We start from the raw sequence: 14,062 nt of genomic DNA on the forward strand, positions 1-14,062 counted from the left end.
GGGGCATTAAACCGGTTAGGCGCAGCGTTAGGACCCAGCGGGTTGGAGGGAAGTCCGTGTAACTTCATTGAGAATCTTTCAACGCTGCGGTGTCTGAGTGTCACTTAACTTTATCATCCATGGGCGCAATGAGGACGAGGCTTTTTCTTCGATTCTTTTGACATGGAAATAAATACCAAACGTAAGTCAAACAAGTGCATGCTTCATTGATAGTGATAAATGATCTGAGAATTTTACGAAATCAGTTGTTACAAGGTGTAGCGTGTTATTTTCGATGAATGTGTAGGTGACGTTACGCGTTTTGCCAAAGCTAATAACACTGATGACCGATGACAACTTGTGCGTTTAACAAATGTTTATTTTGAATGCAAATAACATGCATTGAAAGCGACAGCTCCTGTTGCACACAGGGCACGTGAAGAGTGTTTGGAAAGCAAGTGTAAAGATCTAAACGCAACTTTCTTGCGTTTGTTTTTGAAGTTGCACCGGACCAAACGCGTCGTTTGCATATCAGTTCCCGCTGCTGTGTCTTATCTTTCACCCATAAAGATGTGCTCCACACGACCCTGACTTCAAACAGCTCTTCTGTTTCTCGTCTCATCATCGTGTTCCTGCGGGATTTGCCGTTTCCATTTTAATCTGAGAGCTTCCAAGGTCCCGCAGAAACGATGCACCTGGAAACTAAGCCTGCCGTGGGTGGCGTAGTGATTCAGGGACTTGCAACTAGGTTGTGGACCTCTCACATGTGCCTGTCTCTTTGCTTATTATAATAGAACACGTCTGTCTTTTTAAGGAGCAGAGTTCTAACAAGACCCCTCAGTGGTACTTTTATTCTCGTAAAGTCCTACTGTGTCTTGTATTTTCATTCCCCCAGTGAGACAATGAGATGAGTCCTACCGGTTTTCAGAGCAAACCGGTTGCTGCTGGTCAGGCGGTGACCCAGAGAGAGAGACTGGTACATTCTGATACATTTCATCCCTACAGCTCGGCTCCCACCAGAGTTAAATCCCGTCAGGTACCTTTAAGTCTGAGTTTACACAACGGATCAAAGATAAAAGTAAAGATTAGTGTGTCTCCTGTTTGGGGCCCAATGTAAACGGCAAGTTAATGATTCCAAAAAAGGTAAAGAGTTTCATTGCAAAGACAGTAATTACTGCGGAGGTAGAGGAGTCAAGAATGCTTGGTTGACACACTTTAGTTGTTACTGTATATAAATATGCGCCTCTCCTACTTTAGGTTGCTACTAGTTATATTCATAATTGCAAAAATACACTACAAGACTTTTGCTCAGATTTTCAGTCACATAAAGTGTTTCTATCTGAAACTTTCTAAAAGTATGCAAGTGAATGATAAAGTCTAGTTTAAAAAAAATCTGTTCAGAAAGCCTTGCAGTGTATTACATGCACACACTCGCACATAGGAAATGTGCATTTAATTTAACTTAATAGCACAATTCCTTGGGCATCTGGAGTTTTGTATAGAATCATAAAACTTTACGCACTTAAAAACAGAGATAAGTACCTGCTACATGTAATTATAGAGCAGAGAAACTCAGTTGGCATTAAACAGCATTTTGTGAGTGACTCTTATTTCTTTCACTTTTTCCTAAGATGCATCACTGGAACCAACATTGTTTAGTTTTGGCATCCCATCATTAGGTTTCCACAGGTGCGTTCCAGAACCACCTGCCTCATGTCCGCAGAATGTCATCCAATTGCAGTTCACAATACAGCAAACAATTCTTGTTGTCTCTGATTCTTCGAATGTGATTTTGTTTATAAAATGTCTGGCAGACATCCCCTTCAGAGCAAGCATGTTGTTTAAATCAATTTTTCATGCATCTTTTGCATTTGATGGACTTTTTGGAAACTGCATTTGCACAATGAACAGTATTGGCGATTGGTTTAGTTTACTTCATTAACTAGATTGGAAACATTTTTGACTGGATAAGTAATTTTCTCCAGGGTAAATCATTAATAGAATGGCACGGAGTATAGATCGTTGCTTTATTCGAAAACCTAGTAAACTCCGTATACGTTCAGCACTTGAATCCATCATAAAGCCAGTGACATAAAGTCATCCAACACCAATGTGAAAGACCGACAGCAGGACAAGACCCATGAAAACTGTGATAGAAAAAACAGCTTATCACATGAAAAACAATTTTGAACTTTTCCTAAATGCATGTACAAATATTACTGTTGTATTGTTTAAAAGCAAAGATGAACTTGTTTTCTTTGCAGAGGTCTGAAAAAATACAGAGCATCTAGTTATTTTGACCTTTTTCTCCCGTTTTCATTTTCTGCAAATAGAAACCGTCTTGAAATTTGAATTAGGGAGTAGTATTGTAAAATAGCTTACAGAATAAAAGGTAATTTTGGTATGTTTTAACCAAATTCAAAAGCGTCATCACGTATATCCTTTATGGGGAAGGCGTCTCAGAATGCAATGAAAAAGAAATGCAAATTGACAGCAAAAGCTAAAGGTTATTTGACCAACTTTATGAGTGCAGTATTTTTATGCTTATTAGAGAATCCTTCTCATAAAGTGATATCACTTGAGTAATGTGATATCTTCGTGCTGAGATGCTGCCAAAATGTGTTTCAGATCAATCACTGCCTTTCAAGCTGCTTAGTAACCTTACTAGGTTTTGGAACACAGCTAATGTGTGAACATAGAGGATCAGATGTTTTAAGCCAAAGAAGTAGGTAGGCGTGAAGGGGACTATACCTCTCCCCACTGACTCATTGATTCATTTATTTGAGAGACTAAATCATGAGCATTGTTTTATACTGTAAGCATGTGGATGAGCTTAGGAGTGTCAAGAACAAAGATCACTTGTTCTGTAAATCGTATAATAAACATGAATTTACACTACCCGTCTCAATCCCACTTCTAGAGTTATTGAGATCAGCTGTATGTATAGCAACAGTGTTTTTTAGTTCATGCAGGGAAGACATGCCCGGTCCGGCCTTGATCGTTATATGCCATGGTTGCATGTCAGCACGATGTAACTTGTTCCCTCAGGCTTACGGGAATTCCACTTTTGTGCTACTACGTGGATATGGGTGAGCTTTAATACAATCGCACAGCAGTTAAAGCTGCCGACATAAACCAGATATCTGAAGTGGAAATGCCACTTGTGGAATGTATTGTTTTGTGATTATAGAAGTGAATTGCTTTAGAAACATCTTTGTTTGGTTATGGTTTGACCATTTTATTATTCAGAATGCCTATTCCCTCTTTACGAACATCATCTGCCTTCTTGCCAACTCTATGACAACTCGACCATCTTAAATGGAGTAGATCATACACACCCACCAAACTCTCATGTACGTTAATAGGAATGTTTAACATGGTCTGTGACAGTGTTTAAGGACTTTAACAAGTCTCCTGTGAGTTATAGAGGAGGATGTGCTCACAGGTTTCTATGGTAAAGTGGTGGTGGTCTGAGGTTGCCACGGTGATGGCCTTAAAAACTCTAGAGAAAGTTCTGCCCAACACATGGCGATCAGCTCCATCTGGTAGTTGAGAGCAGGGACGAAAGCTTAAAAGGTTTATACACTTCAAACACCTACTGTGGCCCCAGGTTGATCCAGGTGGGGTGTTTGTGTTATGTGTACAGTATGTTTTAGTCACATTGTAAAAGTAGGCTGTGCATTGTGGATTCTCTGCCTACACTGTATCTAACTAAACATCTTCATACAGGTGCAGATTGTGTTGGTGTGACAATCTTGATTTATGGTCCCTTTGAGGGAAATTCATATGCACTGCAAACAAATCATTTTCTTTAGCCATGTCTGACATTATATTTAAAGTATCTACATACATTTTACTTTGAAAGCAAAAAATCAATTTGCAAGTTAAATGGTAATGTATTATAAAAGATAATAGCATCTGCTAAATGCCTAAAGGTATTTCTATTAACCTCTTTCAAAAAAAAGAAATGGTCCTAAACCAAATTCAATATATTTTTCTACGATTTTGCAGGTCAGTCCTCTTGAACGCGTGAAAATTCAGCGTTATATCCACCGTTTATAATCAACATCCATCACTGAAATGCCATGAAGAAACAAACACACCTCAACTTCTCTCACTGTCGCAATGGTAACAAGCTGCAGATCTTCCTAACACTCGTCGGTTGGCACGTGGGTGGGCTATTTCTTTCGCCTTGCCGTGGATGTGCTTTTCTGGGAGATTTGCCCAATAAGGGACTAAGAAAAGTTGTTACGTAACCATTTTCATGTTCGAAAAAAAACTTTTCGAAACCTATTTGAACCTTGGGGGAAGTGCATCGAGCCCAAAAATACTACGTAATGTCTGCACCTCTTTTTATGACTGGTTGACCATGTTAAGCATGAGAAGCCAGCACGTTTAACATTGTAAAGAAGTCAGAATGCATTGAACAGCATTAAATCACCCCTTTATGGATGTTTATATATTTTTATTAAAATGCAGACAATAACACTGATTAGGAAAATGATTTCTTAAACTATGATATTCATGCTGTCAGTGCTCCAGCGCAAACCTCTTATCGCTGTTAGCGCTTGTTAACGGCTGTGCCGTGGTCAGGGCAATGCCTTAACCCTATGAAGTTTTTTCTTTTTTCTAACATGCAGACGCACACATTGCAATTCATATCCTCTCTATGAATATTCCCACACAAAGCTTCCAGTCTTTCAGCAGCCACAATAGCGCCTGCACAGCCTTAACAGTGTCAGTGAAACACTGCAGCTCTTTACTGTGAAAAAAATGAGTGCTGAAGGAAGGCATAGCTGCAGAGTGAAATCATGGGGGTTTTCGGGTGATAAGCAATATGAATTAGGCTGGCAGAACTGAAGGCATTCTTTGTCTTTGAGATGGACTGACTCATCCTCTTCGTGCAATATTGCCGGGGGTTTGGTGTCTGGGTTGAAGCGCTGACCTTCATGACCTCACTGTATCAAAGTCGGTGCTGCATTCATGCACCCAGTCTCTGCTCCTGACCCCCGGAGCCCACCCCACTGTTCTGGGGACAGTGTGTTTTACTGTTGTGTTGTGTGTTCCACCACCTGGCTGACCTAATTCCAAACTTCTTTTCACTGTCAGTGCCAGATCTCAGAATGGCTCAAATGAACACAGATGGGCTGTTGGGGGATTTCCCTGTACTCTTACTCTCTGGTTGATGTCATACAGAGGCACAGAATATAATAGATGGAGATTAGAAGGGCAGTAACTATTTTGTTAACCAATTTATTTATTTGATCAATTGTATAAACCAACCGATTAATCGCAAAATACCAATTATCAAAACCAACCAATTATCAAAAATAATTAACATTTATATTCAATTTAGATTTATATTCAATTTAAATTGATATTGCATATCGCAATATCAATTTAGATATTATATTGATATGATTAAACTATACATGTATGTGCTTATTAATACAAAAAGTATATGCAGGGAACATAATTGATATATTATGTAAACTCAAACTTTTATTCTGGGTGTGATTCATCGCGATTTTTTTTTGGACTGCTGTTAAACTATATTAACGAAAAATTTAAACAAAATACATAAAACAAAAACATATATATGCAAGTATATAATTTTTTATTGCAAATTGCTAAATTCATATTGAGATATGCACATGATCATTCCGATATACCTTGCAGCTTTAAAAAGTATGAAAGTTGTTAATAAAACTTGCGCAGTTTGTTTAGTGTTTAAAATGCAGTGTTTAAAAGAGGCGGTAGTTGAAAGCTGTGCATTAGCACATACTGACATACTTCTGTACCATAATATCCCCTTCAGATTACATGAATTTTGTCTGTTACAATCAAAGACTGTAAAAAAGATGGATGGCTGTAACAAACTGAGCGTAAAACATCCGACGATGGGCGCTGACATGTCACGCTAAGAGTCATTTTGGGGCCTGGCCATGTGCAGAAGAAATTGTCATTGGAGCCAGAGTCTGCGCAGTTGTGAGCATGAAGTGGAGCCCCGCCCATATTTCCTGATGACTCAATCTTAAAATGAAATCATGTTACTACACTGCCAAAATTGGGAATTTGTGTAATCTGAAGAAGGCATACCAGAAACTGATGCAGCAGCTTTATTATTCTTAACTCCTCTCTCTTATCATGACCTTGAGCTGCTCATGTTTTTGGCCACTTTTACCAGATAGTTGTGAACGATTTTATATTGGTTTATAATTGAGTCGCCTCTCCCACATTCACTTCTGCAGTGGTGCATCAGAGAAAACCGTATTAAAGGGCCCATACTTTACACTCAAATTGGATTTCATTTGACTTAAAATTTGGATTTTCAAGGTAAATTGTCTTTATTCTAGTTTTCATGACCATTTTCCACCCTCTTTTTAACCCATACGGTTTTGCTTTTGTACCTTTTAGACATTATGTCATTCATCAGGGTGGGAGAAACTACTGAATAATAAATATGCCTCGATATGTATATATGGCCAGGTCATATGTTAATGTGTTCATGCTCTCTTGTTGCATCTTAGTTTTCATAAATCTTCAAATCTCAGTAAGAGTAAATTGGGAAGGGAGCGATTTACATAGTAAGTGTAGGTCATGAACACAGTGTATTGAGTGCATGCTTCACTTATAAATAAGCAAGAAAAATGTCATTTTTCATTGTATGTTTTGCTCTTCTAAATTGGCATATACAGTACAAAACATAGCCTACTGTACATCAGGGTCTTAGCAATGAGGACCCTCGGGCCACAACGAAAGAGAATCAAAGGGGAGTGTCAACATAAAAGCTTCCTGCTCCCTACCGAGCCAGAATCTTGCCTTCAAAGCCTGTTAATGCTTAAACAGGTGAGTAGGAGTTTCAGGGACCATAACTCTGCTGCTGTGTGTGTATACACAGAGCGCTGTGACCTGAGGGAGGCCTCGTCCTAATGGCCAACTCCCCCCGCTTCCCTCAACCAGCAGCCAAGCCCCATCACTGAAGCAGGGGTCATTAACCACAGCGGTTCCCCCTCAAAGCACTACGGCGTTAAAGATGGGCTCTTTCAGTATTTATTTTGTTTGGTCGATGAGCGCGCCTTGAAGTGTGCAAGATTGTTTTTCTTAAAGCTGTTGATCCACGTTTGAACTGGTAGCTGGGGGGGCAGATGTTAATATCTCTGATATATGTAATTGCATTTTGACACAGCTGGTCTATAAACCAAAACAGAAGAGTTTCATTGTTGTTGCTTGAAAAATACAATGGGGTTGAGATTGCCGAATGCTTTCAAAATAAGAGATGTGAGTACGAGAGCAAGGCTTGGTTTGTGTCTGTGCAGCTGTATGACTGTGCGTGTGTGTGCTGCTTCATTTTATGATGACCTAAAGCATGTTTTCATTTATCATAAAGCAGCAGGAGTGACATGTAATTTCCCTTTTCCACACAAATGTGCGCAGATATGACTCAGATCTCAGAAAGAGAATAAAAACGCTAAACTTTTCCACATGTTCACCTGCCAACTCTCGATCTGAATACGTGTCGTTTTTAGTTCAATGATAAGAAGAGGGGCAAGGTTTTATTATACAGTTATAGAGTGGACACATTAAAGGTGATGTGTGTAATTTTTGAAGATATTTGTCATGTTGTTTCTACAGTAGCCCTAAAGGGACAAACTGCTCTACAGAGCACGTTTCGTAAATCCTTTATCTCCTTTGGCAAAGAAGCGAAAATCATATGACATCTTTGTTCTGTGTCAGCATCCATAGTGTCTCGAAAGGGAGGGTGGAGTGAGTCGTTGTTGCAATTCGCAACCTCACCTTTAGACGCCGCTAAATTTCATACACTGAAACACAAAGAGGAAAGATTTGTGTTCATGAACACAGAATGGTTCATGCGGCAGGCATACAGTATGTACATTACATGCTGTATATAAGGCCAGCTTGGTGTGAGGTACATTTTTATTTGAAATGGATAATGTCGAAGTTTATTTACAATCAGAAAAGAAAGGTTATGAGAAAATATAATTATCTAAATGAGATGTTTTTAAGATAACATTGTCACACCATATGATTTAATGTCCCCACATTATGTAGCATGCAGACTTAGGTCAGTCTGTCATCTAATTGAAATCATCTTGCAGTTGGGATCTTGTATCCCATAATGCTTTTCATCAGTATGGCCCCTGCAGCGCTCTGACAGGCATGGGTGTGTTGCGTTCTGGTTTAAATTATTTGTTTTAGTTTGACTGCATATGTAGATACACTTTAGTACGTGTTGACAGATATGAATGGGAATGTAACATTCGATGAGTACGCTAACTGATGTCAACAGCCGCTGTAATTTGTGGCATACGCTCAAATATGTGCTTCTCACCACGGCCTCCCATCAGGCCAGAGGCCTCTGATGCAAACATCAATATTGCAAGGTGTCCAAACATATGAGCTTTCGTGTTTGTTATCTCTCAGTGTAGGGATTCTGGTGTGACATCATCACTAAATGCTTGCATGAACCCGCTCCCTTCCCCCGTGGAGTTTTGGACATAGATGATCCGAGTATGCCTGGAATTCTGAGGGAGATTTTCATGGCTGAATGTAGTGATGAACTCAGAACAATAATCCTCTACAGCCTTCATTCGGGAACCATGATCATTCCGTTCAGATCAAGATAAGATTTTCAAAAAAAATGCATTTTTTACGACTTGCCTCATGATGTTCCTGATGTTCTTCACGTCTGATGTTATTGAATGTAAGAACTGATTTGATTTACATTTGAGATGCCGCCGTCCTTATCCACGAAGCATCTTTTCTGACTCACTTGTTATGTCCATCACTAAGAGATGCACGTCAGGTGGGGCAAAGCAAACATCCTGATACAGCTCCAACATCTGTTGCTTCACAGGATGTCCACATTTGATGACAGTCGGTTGTTTTATGTCGGAGGGGTCTTCCCTGCTATTGACTTTGGGAGATTTCAGCCTCTTTTATCATCTGGCAGAAGTGATGTGAGGGAAATAAATATGCTGGGGATCCTGAGATGAAGTCTGAGTCCTGCCCGTAATGCCCTCAATTGTAATAGGTCGTGTGCACATGACGTCACCGTACTGTGTGAAGTGCAGGTGGAGGGCAGGAAGCGATTTTCTCCATAGGAATTCACTATAATAAACTCGAAATACCTGTGGTGATAAAGTGATAAATCTCGCCCATATAAGTCCATTATAATGAAACGGCTTAACGTACCGAAACAACGACCATTTAAAAAAATCTAATAAACCTTACTTGTAATAAACATTAGCTACTGTTAAAAGAACTTATCCCAGGAAGAAGAATAGTCTCACGTTAAGATTGCTACTCATTTGTATGGCATATCACTTATTGCTCCCTGAATTCTTTGTAAGTTGCTTTGGATAAAAGCGTCTACTAAATGACTAAATGTAAATGTAAAGTTCATTATAAAGAAACCACATAACGGGGCTCAAGGCAGTGACAAACTGAGAAGATGATTTCAGTGATAAACAAATGTTTTTATTTAGGTTTTCCATGGTTGTTGTTTTGGTACATTAAGCTGTTTCCTTATAATGGACTTTTATGGAGAAGAAAGGCTTAAGGCGAGATTTTTCACTTTTTCCATTTAATAAGGGCTTATTCTTTTAACGGAAGATATAACAAGTATAGGTTGACAGAAATGTGGGTTTACCTGGTCGTTGTTCAGGTCGTTACTTTGAGTTTGTGATAGTTAATTCCTATGGAGGAAAATCACTTATTGCCCTCCAGCCGTGCCTCACGCATCATAACCACATGACCGCACACAACTTAGTGTGTGTGTGTGTGTGTGTGTGTGTGTGTGTGGTGGATATATTTATATCAGACTTGTAATTTTCAGTATGACAGTCAGGCTATGTGTATGTCCTCGTGGACGTCTCTGGATAGGTCAGAGGTCAAACTGCTCCATCACTTTATTGTTGTCTTTTCTAATTCGGCCAGACAGACGTCTGTGGAGTTCAGACAGACCCAGTACCATGTCAATGATTTGATCTAGTCCAACACGAAAGATTTATGTTTACAAGTTAAAATGAGTCCACTTTTATATTGGACCTGGGAAAAATATAGAAAAAGGTCTGATTGCTTATAAAGATAATATTACTGTTCATTACACTGAAAGATTTATAGTAACATTGATGCTTAGCAATGTTTCCTTTTATGATTTTTGTTATACGGTTAAATACCATGGAGGATCATTGGTTAGAATAGTTGAATTATAAAAAATCGATAAATAGCCAATAATAGCAATAAAAGGGAAGGTTCACCCAAAAATAAAAATTCTGTCATCATTTACTCAACGTCAAGTTTTTCCAGATCTGTATACATTTCTTTGTTCTGTTGAACCCGAAGAAAGATATTTAGGAGAATGCCATTTTCAGTTTGGGACATCGACTTCCATAGGAGGAAAAATGTTAATGGTTGTCAAAGGTGCCCCAGAACAGTTTGCTTTCCTAAATTCTTCAAATATCACATTTTGTGATCAACAGAACAAAATAAAACATACAACATTATTTTTCTACTATAATTTGTGAATGATGTCCCAGAACTGAAAATTACTAACATTCTTCCAAATATCTTTCTTTGTTCAACAGAACAAAGATATTTATACAGGTTTGGAACAACTTGAGGGTGAGTAAATGATGACCGAATGTACATTTTCGGGTGAAGTATCCCTTTAAATACAACGTAGGATCATTAGGTAGAAGCGTTGTTATAAAAAACGAGAAAAGAGATTAAGAAATGAGCATTATTTGCACAAACTATCAATGTCTTGATAATCTTGTCCTGAACACCTCTTATCTGCAGTGCCAGGCTGTCTAGCAACATGCTTGGAGAGTTTAACCACACAAACCTTCAGTGTCTCATCTGTCTCTTAAGCGTGACAGAACATGCCTCCAGAAGCAGTCAATAGTGAAATGGACAGAAAACTGTCCACTTGCAGCAAAGAGAAGATCGAGCTGCTGATATCACCTGAAAACCAAACTTCTGCCTACCTGCACAAAAGTTGTTTGTTAGAATAGGCGTGCACGTGAGTGAGTGGGTTTTGAGATATTCAGCGTGTCGGATCATGCAGAGTGGTCTTAGGTTTTGCCTGTGGCTTTGAGATTTGTCAGTGGAAGCGTGTGCTGATATGCGTCTGTGCATGCCAGCACCCGACTCCTCTCTGCATGGATGAATACAATGAAGAGAACAAGACTCCCTCGTCTGTTCACTTGAGTACACCAGCAGAATTGCTCTTTTGTATTTAAATACAATCTCTAGGGCCACTGTAACATCATGTAGGGGCAGATACACCCAGTTCCTACAGCTTTAAGAGATGTGTGGCTTTAGACAGTGCAGATAGATGGAGGTCAGCGAGTGTCTCATGAGGATCATACGTCACAAACTGTGCTCAGATTTGTCAACATGATAAAGCCTTAAGGTTGGAGTTTTCAATATGATCTCACACGATTCTTATTAAATGTGCTAGGCTTGTTTTTAAAGCTTTGTTTTCTCTGTTACTGTTTGTCTGTAACTCTGTCTTGTAGTTCTCGGAATCTTAGAAGAAACAAAGTTGACATAACACAAAACTCTATATGAAGAGATGGTTCAAATAAAAAATAAACGTTTTCATCATTCGCTCATGTAATTTCTAAACTTCTGCGGAAAACAAAAGAAGAAATTTTGAAGAATGTTAATGACCAAACAAGACTTCCCATTGACTTCCACTGTATGGACACAAAACCACTGAGACTTTTCTCAAAATATCTTCTTTTGTGCTCCACAGAAGAACAGTTTTCAAATCACATGAGGGTGGATACATGATTTCCAGATTTTTCCTATAAGAGAGCAATGTCTACGTTATTAAGAACAATCTTAAAGCCTTGTCTCAATGTCAGAAATGTTCTTTTGAAGCCCACTGAAAGCCTGTGAGAACTGTTGATCTCCCAGTTTTTTCCTCTGTAGGAGGAGGGATTTGTGTATTTACTCAGCGTCTGTCCCAGGTGTTATTGAATCCCCTCGGATTAGATCAGGACTAGGTGCCTCCCCTCCCCTCACTATACACACACAGCCATCTGAGCACCCCACCCCACAGATACACCAACAAACCAGAAAAAGAGGATAAATTCCCCTGTTATGCCCCAGTCACCTCCAGTCTGGGGAAAGAGAGTTAGAAGTTTGAAGGAAATGCACCTTCGCTGAGTCACTTTATCAGCTGATTCTGTAACTGTGTAGTGAGGCTTTGTTTCTGGATCGCTGTTCAGATTTTCTGTGAGAAACAATTGTATGATTTTACACATTCAGTCGTCTCGGGAGTGGAGATGGTGGGCCTGACTGCCTCCTCAGCAGATGTTTCTGGTAGGTGTTTCTCACTCGATTCATTTTTTTTCTTTCATGGAAAATAAATTATTGTATTTTTGGAAGGTTTGTGCATTTATCTGAATGATTTCCATACTGGCTAATGTGAAAAATATTGGTTAGTTTTAGTCTGTTGCAAATGTAGTCAGCTGCAGTTTGTAACTTTTGCCTTCACAGCATAAAACCGAATTGTAGGTTACTTTCTTTACTTTATGCTCGTTGAAGTCAAAAGATCTCAAACTGTATCTGAATGTGAAATTGTATCTGACAACTCGACTTATAAATCATTAAGTAAGTGGTAAAAATATACACCAAAGCCTCAAATTTTTTTTTCTTTAACATATATAATGTGATGTTTCGATCTTGCAGGCTCTTCATCAGACATCAGGTGTGCCGAGTTATATCTAAAAAAATATATATTTTTCTGATATGTTTTTCTTTGGTCGGCCACCCGCTTTTAGTTGATGTGTGTGCTTTTGGTTTTGTTTTGTTGTAAGCTATTGCTACAAATAATTTTTAATACTTTCTTAATAACGGAATTTTGTTTATTTTAAACAAAAGAAAAAGGAAAGTTTTAAGTGAAGGGTAGTAAATCCGGTTACAGTGTAATTTCTTGAGTATTCTACTGTTGATGTATATCGCTTTAAGGAACAACTTTATTTATTAGTGCACTTATAAAATTAAGACCAAACAAGTTTTTACAGGTGTTTTGTTTGGCTAACAGAATGCACTTGTAAAAACAAAGGATTTCACTGAGGTGTTCAGGAGCGTTGCGACTTGACTATACGTTACTATCTCTGCTAGGCAGCTTAAAGCTGTTTGGCTGCACTTTTAATGAGGTGAGGAATGTTTCCTCGCCTAGCAGCTATGTGTGAGGTGCTGAGTGCTAAACCGCTGGTGCAGTTCTGGGAAACCCGCCCCATTGTCCTTTTAAAACACATCTTTCAACGCCAACCTTACATTCCTCAACATGGCTTTAGATTGCGCTGAACCAATACGAAAATCAGTGAAGGTCTTTCAAGTGAGCAATGAAAGAAAAAAATGATAATCTCTGATTCGCAGGTAAAATCTCACAAACCTCTTACGCAATGTTTATCCACAAAGAAAGCAACTAACATTAAGGGAACCTGCAGGTGAACTGGATTGGGTTTTGAGCGCCATTGTGGATCTTTCTGCTGTTTTGATGTGGTATTATCAGAGAAGACCACATGTGTAGCTCTCGAGAGGGAAGGGGGCATGAAGCCTCGTGTTGTGCTTGGCTTTGGAAGTGACCCTCCACAGGTGCAGCTCAAGATAAAGAGAAGCTCAAATATGTTTGATCTCGTATCTCGGTAGGAATTATATACGCTCCGCTGTGCTGGTGTTGTTTTAAGCTGGTCCTAACTGCCCCCAGAAGACTTTCCTCACTAAATTCTCCAAACGTTATTTGTAACTTCACCTGACTCTTGTGATCTTTTGGGGAAAACAACCTAAAAAAGGGCTAGTTATATGAAGGATGTTATAGTGAGAACTTATTTAAAACATACTGTATGTCTGTGAAGGTTCTTTTTTTGTTTTTCCAAACGTTTCTTTACTTTTGTTATTTTCCATGCATTGATCAATTAACCATAAAGATGTTAACTGGCGAACATCTATGCTACAGTATGTTTGTTTACCAAACAGACCAACACCAAACCAGTATTTGCCAATATCAACCAGCCTGAACCATAAAACCATAAAATGTTAC

The 14,062-nt window shown here is 39.0% G+C and overlaps 1 protein-coding gene across 2 annotated transcripts in view; it reads left to right on the forward strand.

Moving 5' to 3' along the window:
- afap1l1a (actin filament associated protein 1-like 1a) overlaps nucleotides 1-14,062 on the forward strand; it is a 27,231-nt gene continuing 13,169 nt past the window's right edge. The window contains exon 1 of one of the 2 annotated variants that reach the window (XM_079479895.1): nucleotides 1-181. In XM_079479895.1, the coding sequence (XP_079336021.1) occupies nucleotides 163-181 (19 nt within the window). In that variant the 5' untranslated portion in view covers nucleotides 1-162. Of the gene's footprint in view, nucleotides 182-12,131; nucleotides 12,337-14,062 lie in introns of those variants that run through there. The other variant, XM_079479894.1, reaches the window with a different exon arrangement.

This window comes from Barbatula barbatula (assembly GCF_947034865.1).
Source record: "Barbatula barbatula genome assembly, chromosome: 18".
NCBI classification, from domain to species: domain Eukaryota; kingdom Metazoa; phylum Chordata; class Actinopteri; order Cypriniformes; family Nemacheilidae; genus Barbatula; species Barbatula barbatula.